The sequence below is a fragment of the Ursus americanus genome, chromosome X (assembly GCF_024610735.1).
Source record: "Ursus americanus isolate L20-20 chromosome X, mUrsAme1.1.p, whole genome shotgun sequence".
NCBI lineage: Eukaryota > Metazoa > Chordata > Mammalia > Carnivora > Ursidae > Ursus > Ursus americanus.
The window spans coordinates 1,962,077-1,981,108 of NC_142164.1; the positions used below are offsets into that span (position 1 = coordinate 1,962,077).

Genomic DNA, 19,032 nt, shown 5'->3' on the forward strand with positions numbered 1-19,032 from the left:
TGAACAAGGATCATTTGGGGACTTTTTCAGTATTGCAATGAACTCATGAGTATTAATGTATGGTGATTCACCACTGCAGTTATTATTCCTTCTGATGCTCACATTGTTTGACATTTGGACATTGGGAGCCCCTTCACATGCCTCTGGTGTCTTTTTGACATAACCTCAACATAGAGCCTAACTTTTGGATACTCTAAGATGTTCCATACTTATCTTATCCTTATTCTGCCCTGGATCTGAAACCAGCCATTTCTCCAAGGACCTCTGGTTTCTTCTAGAGATCGTAATGTGGGCACTAAGGGTTCTCTTTGTTGCAACCGATAATGTTCATTGCTTCCAAGTCTTTGCAGTGGACAGAGCTAGGAAATACATTTCTTTGAGGGTCCATACTGACAATCAGAGTTCATACTGAATGAGTCCATGCTCATACTCAATGAGTTCCTGCCATTTCCATTCAAATTTAAGATTAATTTGGTCTTATATCTGTGTCTTTTGTTTTAAACTGAAATTCCTGAATTATTTTTTTAATTTTTAAAATTTTTTTATTATGTTCTGTTAGCCACCATATAGAAATTCCTGAATTCTAATGGCATTACTGTAATTACTTACCCCCTTTTCTGTGTGTGTGTTTGTGTGTGTGTGTGTGTGTGTGTGTACGCGTGCACGTGCGCCTGTGTATGTATGGTATTTTGCAATAAAAAGGCAATATTATTACTAGTAATGTGATTTCTTAATATAGCTCAAGATGCCTTGTTCTTTTTTTATCCTTAAGGTATATTGCATTGGGGATACACAGTAAAATTGCAATATATATATATATATATATATATATATATATATATATATATATGGGAGAGAGACAGAGAGAACAGGAGCAGGCGGAGGGGCAGGAGGAGAGGGAGAAGCAGACTCCCTGCTGAGCGGGGAGCCCGACGTGGGGCCTGATCCCACGACCCTGGGATCATGACCTGAGCCGAAGTCAGACACTCAACCGACTGAGCCACCCAGGCATCCCTAAAATTGCTATATTTTAAAGTCATTTGAAATAGTTCTGTATTCTGTATAGTTAAACCACCAATTTGACATATACAGCTTGCACAACTGTGTCATGTGATTCATTATTTATTTATTTTAAGAGCTTGCCTTTTAAATTAAATTGTTTCATAATTTCATGAAACACTTATGGATTCTAAAACCAAACTGAGAGCAGGATACTTTAAGAGAAGAAGCTTCCACTTCTGTAATCTCCACCCAGGTCCTTCCTTTGTAACCATTTCCAATATATTTTTGTTTATCGTAGATATCTGGCTCTAGATAGATAAAAATAAAGACATACTCTCCCTATTTGTTAGCTAAAACATAACATTAAATACGTTGTTTTGTTCTGCACTCAGCAGAAACATGCCAGGACGTTCAGGGCACATGGGAGGACTGCCTTTAGTAATATTATGATGAAATTTTACAGGGAAGAGAGATAGTGACTAAGTAAGTACTTTTCTATTTTACTGATGAATATAGAAATGCAATTCTATACTGAAACAGAAAAACATTCTACTTGTGAATATTTTAATCGCTCTGTGTTTTATCTTTTAAAATAGGTAGCTATCAGTACAAATGTGAATCTGTTACCTCATATTAGATCACATAAACCACAAAACGTTACTTAATAACTACTTTTTAACCACATTCTTCAACAGCTAGCTAGAGACTGTTTTAGGCTCATCAGTTGGTATTTTTCTGGATGTAGTTAGTGTAAACTAACTTTATAAATGTACAGTTGAAATCTGCCCCTGTACTAATTAATGATGGTCTTGAGATAAGTCAAGTCCTATTTGTATGTTCGATTCCAAGTAACAAGGGAACTGTGTAATTCAGAAAAGTAAACAGTGCTTACAACTCACCTTTTAAAATCCCAACTAATCATTCTAAGGTCAAATCCAATGTTAACATTATTATGTGGCTATATCGTTCTTTACGTGTGACTACTTATTCTTTTTTTTTTATTTTATGGGGGTCGTGGGGCAGAGGGAGAGGGAGAGAGAGAATCTTAAGCAGGCTCCCCACCCAGCGTGGAGCCCGATGTGGCACTCGATCTCATGACCGTGAGATCGTGAGATCATAACCTGAGCCGAAATCAAGAGGTGGAGGCTTAACCAACTGAGCCACTCAGGCGCCCCTGCATGTGACTGTTTAGACTCAGTATTAATTTTTCTTTCCTTCAAAAGCATGGGAATTCCCATGCGGTATTAAATCCACCATGCAACAAACATGGTGTTCAGCCCCTTACGCAGACATCTGTTGACCACTATTTCCAAACTACTTGTTGTACGGGACCAGCTTTCAGCATATCGATGGTAGTCTTCAGTATACATAAGATTGTTCAGTGATGCAGCAATTGCACTACTGGGTATTTACCCCAAAGATACAGACGTAGTAAAGAGAAGGGCCTTATGCACCCCAACGTTCATAGCAGCATTGTCCACAATAGCTAAATCGTGGAAGGAGCCGAGATGCCCTTCAACAGATGACTGGACTAAGAAGATGTGGTCCATATATGCAATGGAATATTACTCAGCCATCAAAAAGAATGATTCCTCAACATTTGCTGCAACATGGACGGCACTGGAGGAGATAATGCTAAGTGAAATAAGTCAAGCAGAGAAAGACAATTATCATATGGTTTCACTCGTTTATTTATTTTTTTAATAATAATTTTTTATTATGTAATGTTAGTCACCATACAGTACATCCTTAGTTTTTGATGTCGTGTTCCATGATTCATTGTTTGCGTATAACACCCAGTGCTCCATGCAATGTGTGCCCTCAATACCCATCACCGGCCTATCCCAATCCCCCACCCCCTCCCCTCTGAAGCCCTCAGTTTGTTTCCCAAAGACAATAATTTAATCATGGAACTGAAGTTTAAAAAAAAAATTAAAGCCAATAGATATTTCTACATCTTTGGTGCTTAGTACAGGAGTAGCTATCCTCCACACTCAGGAATTTTATTTATAAACCCTCACCTATTGTTTGCTCTCCCTCTTTAGACTAGATGTAACTGAAATTCGGGTAGCTTCAATGATCATCTTTGTGATATTTCCATTTTGAGGAGAAACAATGTGGGGCTATACGGTAAATATGAGCTTTTAAAATTATATTTAAGAACCTGTGAAATATTCAGAAAAACAATACTGCGTTGCTGATTTTCTCCAAAAAAAAAAAACAAACCCTCTGCACTGTATTTGTGCTGATTTGGTGCCTTTACCGTTTTTCTTCATATTGTAATTTGATTACCCTATATACTGTGCACATTTACCCCCTGCGTGTTGAATGTATTACCATAGACAAGCAAATGACCTCATTTCCCCCAGACAAAATTAAATTCAATAGTTGAACTATCTTTTATAGGATAGAATTTATCTCATACATTAAATGTTAAAGCAAATAAATCCAGTATAATATTCTACATTTAAAACTTGTAACTCAATATTAGGAAAGAAAAGTTGATAGTCTGCATTTTTAATAAACTACTGTGAGGTGAAGGTTCTCATATTTGAACCTCATGCAATGTTTTATTTTCTGCTTGGTTGCTGACCTCAGTACTTGAAAAAAGTTGGTTCTTAAGAGGCCACTGTCATCAAATCAAGCTTTGCGTAGGAAGAAGTCTCACAGAGAGAACAAACTACTCTGTCACAACAACCTCAGTCCATAATACTGGCTAAGTGACTAATACATGCCCACAGTGTTAAGAAGAAGAACGAGGGTGTCGACGGCTAACAAGTAACGTTTCTTCAACACTTATTATGTGCCTACAGGTTTGTCCATCATTGCTTCATCTGACTCTCAGAATCATCCTATTTTTTAAAAAAATACTATTTTATAGATACACAAGAGCAAATCTGTTTTGGCAAACAGATTTAGGTTGATGGTTCTAGATTTAGAAGATTTCATGCCTAATTAATTTCATTATTTATTTTAGATTAGCAGTGCTGGGAGAATCCTGATTCACACGGATAAAAATGAAATGGGCTGCCTTGTACAGTTTTACAGCTCAGATATTTGCAGTCAGAATGCAGAAAATGGTGTTTGCGAGCAGACGCCAGGGCAGAGTTACACTCCTCCTAATCAGTGATGGTGTGCTTTTCCAGAATTGGCAGGACAAGCATTCTTTAGGTATCTGCACAAAAACATATTAACTCGATAACCCACGTGTTGATGACCTTCGACACAGTAAAATATATGTAGGATAAATCCCACGGTTATCTGTTAGCTGGTCACTGGTATAAAACACTGCATGTGTATAAAAGGTTGGCCCAAACCTCTATGGCCCTGTATGACCTCTGAGTAACACCATGAGGCTCTGTGGAAGTCTGGAAAGTGCAGCTCTGATCTGGTTACTCCTTTAGGCCGCGTGCTTCAGCTTACTACAGTCTTGCATACTGTCTGCAGTGGGAGAGATGCAGTGTCACAGTATGAGGCTGACTTTCTGCTGTATCCCTTAGGGTGCCAGTGTTCTGTCACCTGGACTCCCCACAGGACTAAAGATCCTCCTGGCAATAATGAGCTACAAGAAGTCAGCAACTAGTGTTTTTGAAAAACGTCTCCATCTTTACACCCTAATATTTGAGTGTGTCTTTTACTAAAGCCTCACACAATTGGTGGTAAGAAATTATTTGAATTGATGATTCGTGGTGTGAATAAAGCCCTTAGTCCTGGACCTCAAGGCTGGAAACTACTCACGCAATGGGCGGGTTTCCTCTGTGGTGTCATCACTCGATAAATGGTTAAGCTTTGTCGGTGTTCCACGGGAACTGTGAGATTGTGATATAAGTTACTGCTGTATGCAGGGAGGCCACCTCCCAACTACACTGTAAGTTCTTTATTAGTCTTACTGTTACTATCATTCCAACTTTGAGAGCATACAATTTAGATACTGAAACTTGAACAGGCTACCCATTCATGAATTTGAGAAGTTTGAGAATCAGTGTTCCCCTATCAAATGTGAGATTAAGTTACTAGTCGTGACCTCAAATTCAAGTTGTAACTAATATTCAGTACTGAAAATAAAAGGGAAAACACTTAAAATTAAATAGTAAAATATAGTGATTTTTTAATCAAATTATATTACTCTGAAGCAATAAATGAATAACTTGTTCTACTTCTTTATAGGTAGCTCACGGGACTGAAAGTGAATGGTATTTTGGAGACTCCGTTTACTATTTCATGTTTCGACCAGCAGTTTAATAATTTTGTAGATAATGTATCTTCCTATGGATATTAAACAGGAGTAGGCAGGGGCGCCTGGGTGGCACAGCGGTTAAGCGTCTGCCTTCGGCTCAGGGCGTGATCCTGGCGTTATGGGATCGAGCCCCACATCAGGCTCCTCTGCTGGGAGCCTGCTTCTTCCTCTCCCACTCCCCCTGCTTGTGTTCCCTCTCTCGCTGGCTGTCTCTATCTCTGTCAAATAAATAAATAAATAAAATCTTTAAAAAAAAAAATAAATAAATAAACAGGAGTAGGCAAATTTTTGCTAAAGTTTTCTATTTCTTATTAACAGATGTCAGGTAACACTATGAGTAAGATCCATTCGGTGAGATATCAATCCTCCCATCTGACCCGATTTTTAATCTGATCCAACAGTTCTGCAGCCCCTATGCTACGTAGTGAAACAATAAGAAAAATAATGGAGTAATGAGCATGTACTATAGTTATCTTAAGCAAGAGAAAAGCATATTGAACAAAAGCCAGTAAGTCTATATTCCTTAAAAGGAAAAAAAATACACATGTGTGAATTAAATACACAGAGAACACACTGGAGTACTTATTTTGCCTCTGTGCCTGATGGCTCAAGTGAGGATCTTCTTAAAAGTTTGAAATCCACCACAACTTCTTTATCCATTCATCAGTTGATGGACCCTTGGTCTCTTTCCATGATTTGGTTATTGTTGATAATGCTGCTATAAACATCAGGGTGCATGTATCCCTTCGAATTACTATTTTTGTATGCTTTGGGTAAATACCTAGTAGTGCAGTTGCTGGGTCTCAGGGTAGCTCTATGTTTAACTTTTTGAGGAACCTCCATACTGTTTTCCAGAGTGGCTGCACCAGTTTGCATTCCCACCAACAGTGTAGGAGGGTTCCCCTTTCTCTACATCCTTGCCAATACCTGTTGTTTCCCATGTTGTTAATTTTGGTCATTCTGACTGGTGTGAGGTGGTAGCTCCTTGTAGTTTTGATTTGTAGTTCCCTGATGATGAGTGATATTGAGCATCTTTTCATGTGTCTGTCAGCCGCCTGTATGTCTTCTTTGAAAAAACGTCTATTCATGTCCTCTGCCCATTTTTATTTTTTTTTTTATTTTATTTTTTTAAAGATTTTATTTATTTATTCGATAGAGATAGAGACAGCCAGCAAGAGAGGGAACACAGGCAGGGGGAGTGGGAGAGGAAGAAGCAGGCTCATAGCGGAGGAGCCTGATGTGGGGCTCGATCCCATAACGCCAGGATCACGCCCTGAGCCGAAGGCGGACGCTTAACCGCTGTGCCACCCAGGCGCCCCATCTTCTGCCCATTTTTAATTGGATTATTTGTTTTTTGGTGTTGTGTTATACACACACACACACACACACACACACACACTCACACAGGAATATTACTCAGCCATAAAAAAAAAATAATGAAATCTTTCCATTTGCAACAACGTGGATGGAGCTAGAGAGTATTGTGCTAAGCGAAATAAATCAGTCAGAGAAAGACAAATACCATATGATTTCACTCATGTGTGGAATTTAAGAAACAAATGAACCTGGAGGGGGTGGGGAAGAGAGGCAAACCAAGAAACAGACTTTTAACTATAGAGAACAAACTGATCGTTACCAGAGGGGAGGTGGGTGGGGAGAAATGGGTTGAATAGGTGATGGGGATGAAGGAGGGCACTTGTCAGTGATGAGCACCGGGGGGCTGTATGGAAGTGCTGAATCACTAAATTCTACACCTGTAACTAATATTACACTGTATGTTAACTAACTGGAATTTAAATAAAAACTTGAAAAAAAAAAGTTTGAAGTAGTACTTAAGACTTAATGTTTTGGCCTAAGGGGAAATCCTTCTCTCTCTCTCTCTCTCTCTCTCTCTCTCTCTCACACACACACACACACACACACACACACACACACAAATGCAGTATTTAAAGAGTAAACTGTCCCTTGATGTCAAATATTCACTCATGGTGGAGGACTCACTTCTTCCTGCATAAGATAAATAAGTTGGAATTTAGAAAAAGAGAGTATGTTTGGGCTTACTTTAAAAACAGGGAAAACCATAAAACAAATAGAAGAGTGGGCTCTAGTGGCCATAATTAAAATATTGAACCACGAGAGACTGTGGACTCTGGGAAACAAACTGAGGGCTTCAGAGGGGAGGAGGGCGGGGGACTGCGATAGGCCGGTGATGGGTAGTAAGGAGGGCACATATTGCATGGTGCACTGGGTGTTATATGCAAATAATGAATCATGGAACATTACATCAAAAACTAAGGATATACTGTATGGTGACTAACATAACAAAATAAAAATTATTAAAAAATAATAAAATAAATAAAATATTGAACATACATTAAAACAGGAGAAAGACAGCCCTCTCCTCCAAATGGCAATATTTTTGTTGTTGTTGTTCTGAACAATTCATGAAAGGAATTTCGGTAACTTAGAAAGAGAATACATTTAACTGTATTTTATTTATTTATTTATTTTTATTCCAAACTAATTCTCAGACAACTTCATGCTTATGAAATCAAATCTTTCCAACTGAAAATTTCATATGGTTACGCATGTAAAAAGTGCACCAGGAAAGACAAGGTGTGAGAATTAATTGTTCACGTTTTTAGATGAGCATACAATCAACTTTCCATGTGCTCACTGAATATTAAACTTGCAAAACAAAACTTTCTAGGTAATTAATCTCTAAAGATAGGCACAAAAAATTTAAACCATAGGTAACTAAGTACATGTATATGTTAATAAAATACTTTCAATCAATGCTAAGGGCAGGTGTCATTTAATAGTGGACCAAAGTCAATTAAATGACATTTTAATTTTTTTGGTGGAAATGGCATATTCACAACTCCATGTCTCACAAGTGATATTTACATATCTTATTCAGTTGTCTTAATGACTTTTAGCAGTTTTGTTTATTCTGGGGCACAGACTCAAGTTGCTTTTAATAAATTCTGTAATTTTGTGGAGTAGGTTGTATTTCAAATCTTATTTTCATTAGAATTGGTTCTGTAACTTAATGAGTATATGCAAAAGGGTGTATTCTTTCATTAGTTTTTTCTTTCAGAAAGAGCAACGTAACCTCCTATAATTGTACTTCCTATCTTTTGGGACTGATACAGATTCACTGAAGCAAACTTAAATGTAAATCATCTTTATTGCTTAAATTTAATTGACAGTGTTAGGGAGAAAAAGTCACCTTTACTACCAAAGGTCTGAACGTTTCCTGCATATAACTTTGGAATTGCTGCTACTCACATAACTGGTTAGGTCTCACTTGGGTTTACACAGAAAGAGAGCCTTGCACTTAAACAGGCCAACGAGTAACAAGATGTGATCATTTAAACTAGAATTGTTAAACCACAATTATCATGTTAGTTAGTTCAAGTCCTTTCTTCAAATGTCATCAAAATAATAGAGAATGAAGAGACTTTCGAACAATTGCCACCTCTTGTTGCTGCTATTAAATGAAAAGAGAGAATATACTTGTTTAATATTTATATAAGGATTATACCTACAACAGCAAATTGACTATTTCAATGTTTAAATCAATCCTTAGTTTTCACCTTTAAATATTATACTACTTACATGTTCCATCATAAAGTGTTTTTGCAACATGGCCATTTCTTTCCTAAGTTCACTCTGTTCACCAATAAGAAAATTTTCCTGATTCTTCTCTAAGTCTTCCATACTCTAAAACAAAAAGCCTAGTCTAGTTACAAACCACCATTTTTCTTCTTATGTTCAAAACATGCAAAATTAAATTTCAAAACTACTACATTTTTTAATATTCCAGTGATGGCCATTATCTATTTGAAATAAAAAAAATTCTAAATCACACACGTAGACAAAAACATTCACTAAGAAAAATTTTAAATATCAGATTTGAGTGAAATATTATTACTTTTTTTTAAGTAGGCTCCACACCCAGCATGGAGCCCAACATGGGGCTTGAACTCACAACCCTGAGATGAAGACCCGAAGTGAGATCAAGGGTTGGACGCTTAACTGACCGAGCCACCCAGGTGCCCCGAAATATTCTTATTTTTAGGAGACACAACTACGGTACACTTTGCTCAAAATGATGGGTTAAGGGGCGCCTGGGTGGCTCAGCGGTTAAGCATCTGCCTTCGGCTCAGGGCGTGATCCCGGCGTTCTGGGATCGAGCCCCACATCAGGCTCCTCCGCTATGAGCCTGCTTCTTCCTCTCCCGCTCCCCCTGCTTGTGTTCCCTCTCTCGCTGGCTGTCTCTATCTCTGTCGAATAAATAAATAAAATCTTTAAAAAAAAAAAAAAATGATGGGTTAATGTCAAGCAGTTAAGGTCAAGGTCAAAATGGACCCCAAAATAGAAGAGGACTGGAAGTCCATATCAACAAATGCTGTAATTTTGAAATCCAGTAATAAGCTTTCTAACACCAGGTAATAACACATTTATTATCAGTAATAGTCAACGTAATATGATTTCCTGAGAGGGAATAAAATGATCTGTGATGTGACCTCTTCAAGTTATGAAAAACACAACCTACATTTTAAATTTTGCCATTCATTCAACAAGTGGTGAAATAGCGCATACCATGTAGAAAGTGCTGTGTTGAGTACTGTGGAGGAATTTAAAAATGACCACACAATCTCTTCCATATTCCAGTGCCAAGAGCAAATGTAAACAGAAATGATACAAAAATTTTATGATAGTTATAGAAGCACAACTTGTTGCAGCGACATAGCAGAAAAAGGAGATTGACGCCGACCTGGTTGGCAAAAGAATAAGATTTCAATAGGTGAAGAAAAAGAAGTTAAAAACATTTCCAGGGGAAGGACATAAGCAAAGCGTAGAAGTAATAGTTAGTCTAGACAAAGCATTTATCAGGAAGGGTGGGAATAAAGACAGAATGCAGCAAACAAAACTAAAAAGGGCATCATGTTATGGTGCATCTTTGAATATCTAAGAGTTTAGAAGGGGAAACTACTGACAGGCTTTCAGGAGGGAAGAAGTATCTCGTAGGAAGGTAATATCGCAGACCTATGAAGGATGGAGAGAGCAGATGAGAGTTTAATAGTAGAAGCAAGGGATGACGAGGTCCTCAACTAGGGCTGCAGCAGTGGGAATTCGAAGAAAGAATTTAAAGCATCACTGCAAGCGGCAAGTATCACACAGTCCAATAGTAACTGGAGGGGAAGGATAAGGAAATGCAGGAGTCAAGGAAGACACTGGATTTCCAACCCTAAGTGACAACACTGGGCAATAACATTTAGAAGAAATAATTTCTGTTACTTCATGAAACCTCCATACCAATCTATAAATGGTCTTCACAGAGCAGTAGAGCGACAAGCTCTCTACTTGGAAACAATTTTAATATAACTATTTTGTATATGTGTGATTCTAAGATTCTTTAAAGAATACTTATTTTGAAATTATACTGCTAGTTCTTAAACATTCCAGTTAGTTTAGAAGAGTGACATTTTACCGTGTATTTGAACAAGATTGTTTAAAGAATAAATCACGCGATCATCTCAAAAGCTGCAGAAAAAGTATTTGACAAAACTCAACACTTCCATGATAAAAACTCTCTACAAACTGGATACAGAAGGAATGTATCTCAACATAATAAAGGACACATATGACAAGCCCACGGCTAACATACTCAATGGTGAAAAACTGAAAGCTTTTCCTCTAAGGTCAGGAGTAAGACAAGGTTGCCCAACCTCACAACTCCTACTCAACATAGCACCAGAAGTCCTAGCTGGAACAATCTGGCAACAAAAGGGAATAGAAGACATCCAACCTGGAAAGGAAGAAGCAAAATTATCTCTGTTCGCAGATAGCATGATCTGATATGTAGAAAACCCCAAAGATTCTACACACGCAAAAATCCCTGTTAGGACTGATAAATGAATTCAGCAAAGTTGCAAGTTATAAAATCAACACGCAAATGTCAGTTGTATTTCTACACACTAACAATGAGTTACCCAAAAGTGAAATTAAGAAAACAATCCCATTTACAATAGTGTCAAAAAGAATAAAATACTTAGGAAAAAACTTAACCAAGGAGGTGAGAGACTTGTACACCGAAAACTATAAAGCACTGATGAAAGAAATTAAAGACAACATACATAAATGGAAAAATTATCCCGTGCTCATGGATTGGAAGACTTAATATTGTTAAAATGCCCATACCACACAAAGCAATCTACAGATTCAATGTTATCCCCATCAAAACCCCAATGCTATTTTTCTACAGAAATGCTTCTACAAAGCAATCCTACGATTCATGCGGATCCACAAAAGACCATGAATAGCCAAAACGACTCCAAGAAAGAACAACAACAACAACGAGCTGGAGCCATCACACTTCCTGATTTGAAAAATATATTCCAAAGCTACAGGAATAAAAACAGTGTGGTACCAGCATACAGACAGATAGATGTATACACCAATGGAACAGAACAGGGAGCCCGGAAATAAACTCTCGCATATACAGTCAACTGATTTTTGATGAGGGGGCCAAGGATACAAAATGGGGAACAGATAGTGTCTTCAACAAATGAAGCTGGGAAAACTTTATAACCACGTGCAAAAGAACAAAAGAGGGTAGGTCTCGTGTTAAGTGTTCTTAGGACATTAAAAACAATAACGACAACAGCACCCTGACCAAAAACAGAAGGGGAAGGTACAGGATCCCATCCACTCCCAAACGAGTATATAGCTGTGTGAAGAAGAGGTCTGTGTCACTGAGGATGATTCGCTAATGTGGAAATACAACTGAAGGTAATCTCAATTCACAGGCCTATGGTCTTACTCTGGCTTTTTTCATTCTCCTATATATCCGTGCTGTCTCTTGCAATTATAGGTTGGTATATAAAGCCACTTGTAGTCACTTTAATAATTCTGAAAGCAAATATGCCATGGAATACTTATAAAATGCAACTGAAAATAAAATTGGCTCACGCCGTTTAAGGAACATTGGCAGCACAAAGAGAAGTAAATGAAAGTACAATTGGCTGCTCTCTGTTTAAGAAACATTGGCAGTGCAGAGAAAAGTAAATGACATCGAGAAATGATTTAAGGACTTCCCACTTCCAAACTGTATATTCATCACTACTCTCCTAAGAAACACCGACTCTGGAACAAAGAACCATGATTAAATTGTTAAAAAAAAGGATCAGTTTCATGCACGATATGCATATTTCTTGGTAAAATTCCCAATCTACCATTCCCTGTTTTGAGTAACACCCACAAAACCATTAATGAATCTGGAAAGTAAAAGTACGTTTAGCATTTAGGTTAAATCAGAACTATGAATTCAAAATGGAAAATGCCTAATTAGTCTTAATTGATTGTAAAGGCATAAGCAAAATGTTTTAACATGTATTAAGAAAGAAAGACAATTATTTTCTACTTCCATATACATATTACACTTTACGAGAATATATTGTGTTACCAAATTCAACAGACCTTTAAGAATTGCTCATACAACTCTTTAATTGCCTGCATTCTCTGGCTCTGAACAGTTCTAGAGTGTTGCAAAACCTTTTGCTGCTGTCGAAATATATTCTACAAATATAAAAGAAAAAAGAAGCTGTGATGACCATAGGGTAAATTCAGAATTTAACAACAGAAAAATCTAGAATAAACTTGAATAGTTTTTAAACAAATATTTTTTAGTATCTTCTCTTTTATCAAATATTATGACCTAGTTTACGTCATTTGTGTTTACCAGTAACATACAAAAACACCACAATAATCTTATCTGCCAGTCACTAAGTAGGAAATTTCCTTTCTTAACAATATTCAAAACATATATCTTATTCTTGTTGATTTCAAAATCCACACGCATGATCCTTCCAATAATCCTTCCACGATCTTCCTTTTCCTCCACCAGTGATCTTGTTATATCCTTACTTAGCCACTCACTTTCAGAGTCATACATTAGATTTTGTCAGCCCGATAACTGAAACATCTACATGATGTTACTAATAGCAGAGACTTATAGAGGAACTATGTACAGATACTGTTCTGAACCATTTCAAATAAGCTTATTATAGAGGAGCTCATTTAAATCCCTAAAACAAAAACAGAAGCCCTGTAAGTTCTCTTATTAGACTCCCTTTCATAGATGAGGAAACTGAGGCTCAGAGAAAAGCAATTTGTCCCTGGTTTCACAGCTAGCAATTAGAAAATCAGAACTGGATCCCAAACATTATCGTCCCAGTGTCCGGGCTCTTGACCACTGTACTACACTGTTTGTCCATTTTCCCCAGCATTCCACCTCTACCTCCCTGTGTTTGTGGCTCACTCCCTTTCATGCTACAGCTCAGCACCCTAGCAGGATCCAACATCCATTGAACGGAGCACTTTCCACCATCTCCTGTCTGCACCCTCTGTCCTCATTTTCCCCCTTTCCAGCTAAATCCATGGTCGGTGGTTATACCTACACCCTTGCTTGTACACCTTGCCCCCTTCTCACTCTGTGGAGGTGCACGGCTAACCTCAGCCCAACCCTGGAAAATCCAACTCTCCAGCTGCTCAGACACAACCACAAACATGAGTACTGGTCTCATATAAGTTTATGATTGCTATGACACCAGCCCACATTGGACCGGAATGTTGCTTGGCAACGATATTTCCCTTGTCCATTCACTCGCCCACTCTCAGGAAAGAATTCCAGGCCTTCTCCTCTGCCCTCAAAAAGCAACATCTCCTCCACCATCCTTACTCCTAAATGTGATACAGGCCATTCCATTACGAGTGAGCCATGCCCTGAGCTCAATGACTCCGTTCAGGAATGAGCAAACGATCGAAACTAGATTATTGATAGCAGTCCAGGGGGCTTTTCTGCCAGACCTATGGAGAAAGGTTCTCTCAGTACGCTGGGGTTACTAACCTGGTAGTGAATCTAAGATTGTAAGATGCTATCATGCTGACCCCATGGAGAGGGCCTACTAGGAGATGGAGACAGAGCCCAGACGGCACTGCCTAAGCAACCTTTTCCCAGACTCATCCAGCTGTACCTGGCGCAAAACTCCTTTTGACTTCTTCAGATAAACCAAGACATCCCTCTTTTGTACTTTGGCAAATGTCTGTCACTTGGAACTGCAGCAATCCCAACCAAGAGAGGAAGTAAAGACCAAGGGCTTTTGTGAGTAGGATGTGTGCCTGTACTTCTCTGGTTTTCCTGAGATCGGGGCCCAACCACATAGCCAGCAATGGAAACAGGACTCTGGCTCAAATCTACGGGTCTAAGATGTGGCCAGGCTCACCATTCCTACTTGAGACTTGGTTACAATAGATTAATTATAAAGCTAAGCCTGATACCAACAGCTAGTTTTTCTTCTTCTTCCTTGGCTTTCTGCACATCCATATCCCACTCTTGAAACAAAGTTAGAAACTCCTGACAGTATTCATGATAAAGCTTCTGCCTGTAAAACATAATAATGAATAGTGTCATACTTTATATCGTTAAGAAAAAGGTAAACCCATTCAAAACCAAATTGGACATAAATTATACTATAAAGGGAGAAGGGGATGATCACAGCTGAAATTTTCTGATGGAAAACAGCAAAATAAAGTGGATGGCTTACTCTCATTGCTAACAGTCACTCACTCCTAACTGTCTAAGAGGGATGCTATCCCATATGCCTTAGCTCTCGAAAACTAAGGAAGATTTATTGCATTATAAATTTTCCCCCAAAAATGCATTTTATCTACAAGTGGTTTTGTTTTTATTTTTATTTTTTCATTTTCATTCATTTGCTGAATAACATATAGGTTGTGGAATGATAAATAGATTCAATGAGGGTATCATATTCACTTACATAACTTTCCCAAACGGTAATATTTCACTTTTCCCCCACTGTGGCACAATAAAGATTTTGTGCAAAAGAGCAGTGAACCCAATAGGGATAAATTTAAAAATTATTCAAATATAAGATTAATCTTTTCTACATAATTGAATACAGCTAACTATCGTAAGACATTTGCCTCTTACTCAGCTCGCATACTCTAAGAATGTAAATATAGTTTTTCTTATACTAGGAAAGCTCAATTATCATTTGAAAGGAGAAAAAGGGGGTTATCTTTATTGACCTCTAGATAATACATCTCTTTTCAGTTAAGGTGTGAACTTACAGGACTAAAGGAACTATTTGCTTAGATAAAAATCAAGCCAAACCTATTTTTCAATAGAGACTCCAACAGATAGAGGATAACAGTATTATTTTAGTATTATCACAAATACTAAGAAATGACACACAGTTTCTGGCTCCAAAAACCAACACCGTTACCTTTGCTCTTCCTGGGTTTGCCAAACATGCTCAATTTTCTGGTTAATGCTTTTGACAGAAGCTCTGGTATCCATCATGCATCTTTTTCTCTTTGCATAAAGAATTCTTTTAATGTCACCTATATTAAACACATATACTTATTAACACTTAATACTGAAAATTATTTTTTGCAGCTTATTCAAGACAACATAGGCAAGTTTGGTTCAGCAGCATTGGAAAGACAGTTGGAATTTTTTTTTTAAAGGCCTCACATCAGAAATCAAGATATTTGCTTCTTTTTTTTTTCTGTGAAATCTTTCAGTTACTAGTATCTGAATTCATATATATATATATATATATATATATGTATATATATATATATTTTTTTTTTTGCCTGCACACACCTTTTAGTTAACTTATCCTGGAAAAAGAGCTAATAAACAAAAGTTACTGTCTCCCAAAATGTGTAAAAAAATTGGGGGTTTCTCAACGATAGTCTTTAATTTTCTCGTGGAAAGACAGTTGTAGAGGCTAGTATTTAATAAATTTATAAAACATCCTCCAAATGAAAGGACTCGTTGAGATGGATTCTTGTTAGAAGTCGATATATAAAACACACTTTATCATTCTATTTTAAAAGTGTCCAAAAGGGATACAAATAAATAAATGAAAAGAGAAGAAAGGTGTGTGCCTGCACGTGTACGTGTGTGTGTGTGTGTTAATTTAGTCAATGAGGATTTTAAGTATATTTGAGTTAAAGACAAAAGACCATGGAGAGTTTAAGGAAATAAAAGAATTTATTCAAAAATACTTCCTAAATATGTTTTTTAGTAAATAAATGGAGTTTTTCTTAATTCATTTTTAAAATGCGGCTTTGCAGTTAGTAAAATTTTTAATACCTCAAAAAACGCTTTCCTAAGCATTTGGTTGTATGTGATGGATCTGCCATCAATAGCTATTTTCCAGAGATCGTGAAAAGCTGCACTGTTATACAATTATTTTATATATCCAGTTTGCCACGTACAATAATCAATTTGTGAGACAGCTCACATACCGAGAACCTTGACACCACCAAATAGAGCAAAGCTTTTAATACATACCTGCTTGTATGATTGATCCATATAGAGGACTCAAAAATTGACTCAGACTCTTTACTAAGAGTCTTGCCCTGTAACCCAGTTAATGTTTAAGTGACATCTGAGAGAACTGAAAACTTTTAGGTTTATTGGTTCTGATCACACATTGCTAGCATGCTGGCAAAGTGGTCTTTAGTTTTCCACTGCACACTTTATTAGTGTACGCATTATGACAAAGACTTATCTTACAGGCTTCAATTTAAACTTCTGCACCAAAGAAAACAGCTAGAAAAGTCAAGGAAAATAACTACAATGAGAACATTAAAAATTGATATTAAAAACTGATGTATCACTTACTCTGGGACACAAAGTGGAAGAGAGATTATTTCATGCAAATTCTTCTGATATCCCCACAGTCCATCAAATGTAACCATGTATAAAATAAAAGCATCACTCTTACCTCAGCACTGGCAGCCCCATTCTCTGCACATCCACAATAAAAAGGGGAACTAGGGAAATCTATGAAGCCAAAACACACTAAATACTTAAGGAAAATCCTGTATCTGAGAACAAGGCATTAGATAACAGTGTTGTAGTCCACTGACTAACATTTCTTGTTAATATGTGTTATGTGGCTCAAAACAATTTACTTTTGCTGAAATAACTCCTAACTCATACCTTCAAATCTTTCCAACATATTCTGTAATTCATTCCTGTAAAGAAATGACATTAGGTATTTAATTAAGGGTACCTAAAACAGCATGCTTGTTTTGGATGAAATATATCATGCCAAGTGCTTCACATACAATACTTGTTACCTGAGCCAACCTTTATTTTTCTTAAAGTACCTTATGGGTCAAGTGAAAATCACTTTAAACACGTTACCCCACATCTGCCAGAAATGTTCCTGCTGGAGGACTTCTTCCCCCGTAGTTATCAGTCACTGGATTGTCTCCTGCGTTGAAATAAAAGTGGAAAACATTTTAAAATGAAGCATGGTGGTGGGCATTAAGGAGGGCATGTGATGTGATGAGCACTGGGTGTTATACGCAACTAATGAATCATTGAACATTTTATCACAAACTAATGATGTACTACATGTTGGCTAACGGAATTAAAACAATAAAACGAAGTATGGCATTTTGATCAGTTTTCAGGGAGCAATATCCTCACTGTGGAGTTTTTTAGGCCTCTTGCAAACAAAAGTTTTTTAAGGCAGACATAGGAAAGGAAGCATGTATGTGCCAGGTCAGCTGAAACTGGATCAGGGACCAGGACCATGCCATGGAGACAGTGTTACAAGCCTTTCAAGGTTAATGGCAGAGCACATCACCCAGCAGGTGTGAGATATTTTGGAAAGAAAGACTGTGGGGGAGCAGAAGAGCTGCTACCTAAGCCTCTGTAATCCCAGTTTGGGACGGGAGGATCAAGTGGACAACCTCTGGTACATGAAACTGCTTTTTACACACACACACACACACACACACACACACACACACACACACACACACATGCAGAGACCTACACAGAGACAGACATACGCAGAGACAGAAAGACAGACAGACCCACACAGAGACAGACAGACACAGAGAGAGAGAGAGAGAGAGAGAGAGAGAGACCCACACAGAGACAGACATACACAGAGAGAAGCAGACAGACCCACGCCGAGACAGACACACACAGAGACAGACAGACAGACAGACAGACACACACACACACACACACACACACACACACACGAGGATTTTAGTTTTTACAACGCGGAGGACTCCAAAGCAGTGACCTGCCTCGTGTGCGGTATCTACAAGTGCTGTATCTGCAAAGGTGTGTGATAGCCAGTACCTTCAGCCTCTGGCCCACTCAGCTCTCTTCTCTCTTGTCTCCCAAAGTCATAGGCTGCCATACCCTGAGCCTCCACCGGGGCCTTCGCAGCTCTCCCCGGGCGCTTCCTCCCAGCCGGCGCCATCCCGAGGTGTCTCCTGCACCTTGTGAGCGCAAACACGCATTAAAGAAATGGGGACATGGTCAGTGAGCGATGCCAGGCAAGGGTCCTCTGTGCAGATCAGAGTGGGCGTGTCCTCGTGTCTCTCGTTGGACCGGGAGGGGACAAAGACGACGCGGACGGCGGACGCCTACCCGCCCCCGCCCCCGCCCCCGGCTCAGACCCAGGGCACGCGACCTGCCCCGGGGCATCTGAGGGCCAGGGCCTTCCGCCACATTCTTGCCTCTACGTTGGGACGGAGGCCATCCCCACCCCTAGGTCCTCGCGGGACAATGTGCTGGTCTGGAGGCCCAACCGTGGCCGGGACAAAAATAAATGTCCCCTCCGAATGGATGGGGAATAAGCGTTCTGCCCCTGTCCGGGGACGGTCAGGTCTGGGGGGGGGGGCTCCTCGACACGCCATCTGGACCCCAGGACGAC

General features: G+C 38.6%; 2 protein-coding genes across 5 annotated transcripts in view; one reads left to right on the forward strand and one right to left on the reverse strand.

Annotated features, from left to right (window-relative positions):
• Window positions 1–19,032, forward strand: part of LOC123786522 (paraneoplastic antigen Ma6F-like) — a 159,904-nt gene that overhangs the window by 109,153 nt on the left and 31,719 nt on the right. The window lies entirely within an intron of this gene.
• Window positions 8,356–17,799, reverse strand: LOC123804155 (synaptonemal complex protein 3-like). Of its 4 annotated transcripts, none has more exons than XM_087860353.1 (7): window positions 17,496–17,799; window positions 17,289–17,323; window positions 15,556–15,673; window positions 14,592–14,691; window positions 12,728–12,826; window positions 8,861–8,965; window positions 8,358–8,732 (listed from the first exon to the last, which is right to left on the reverse strand). In XM_087860353.1, the coding sequence occupies exons 2-7, from the start codon at window positions 17,305–17,307 to the stop codon at window positions 8,679–8,681; spliced, it is 495 nt and encodes a 164-aa protein (XP_087716479.1). In that variant the 5' UTR covers window positions 17,308–17,323; window positions 17,496–17,799; the 3' UTR covers window positions 8,358–8,678. The 4 variants fall into 4 exon arrangements, 3 of the variants coding, with proteins under 3 accessions (XP_045672091.1, XP_087716479.1, XP_087716478.1); XR_015723494.1 differs by adding an exon at window positions 9,848–10,022 and having other exon boundaries at window positions 8,699–8,732; window positions 17,289–17,799; XM_045816135.2 differs by having other exon boundaries at window positions 8,356–8,732; window positions 17,289–17,799.

Excerpts from the sequence above, each read along its gene's own strand:
- LOC123804155 (XM_045816135.2), bottom strand. The coding sequence starts at position 17,340 with ATGTCATTTCTTTACAGGAATGAATTACAGAATATGTTGGAAAGATTT. Across the intron at positions 14,692-15,555 it reads CAAACCCAGGAAGAGCAAAG|GCAGAAGCTTTATCATGAAT; the intron begins GTAACGGTGTTG and ends TATGTTTTACAG. Across the intron at positions 8,966-12,727 it reads TGTATGAGCAATTCTTAAAG|AGTATGGAAGACTTAGAGAA; the intron begins GTCTGTTGAATT and ends TTTTTGTTTTAG.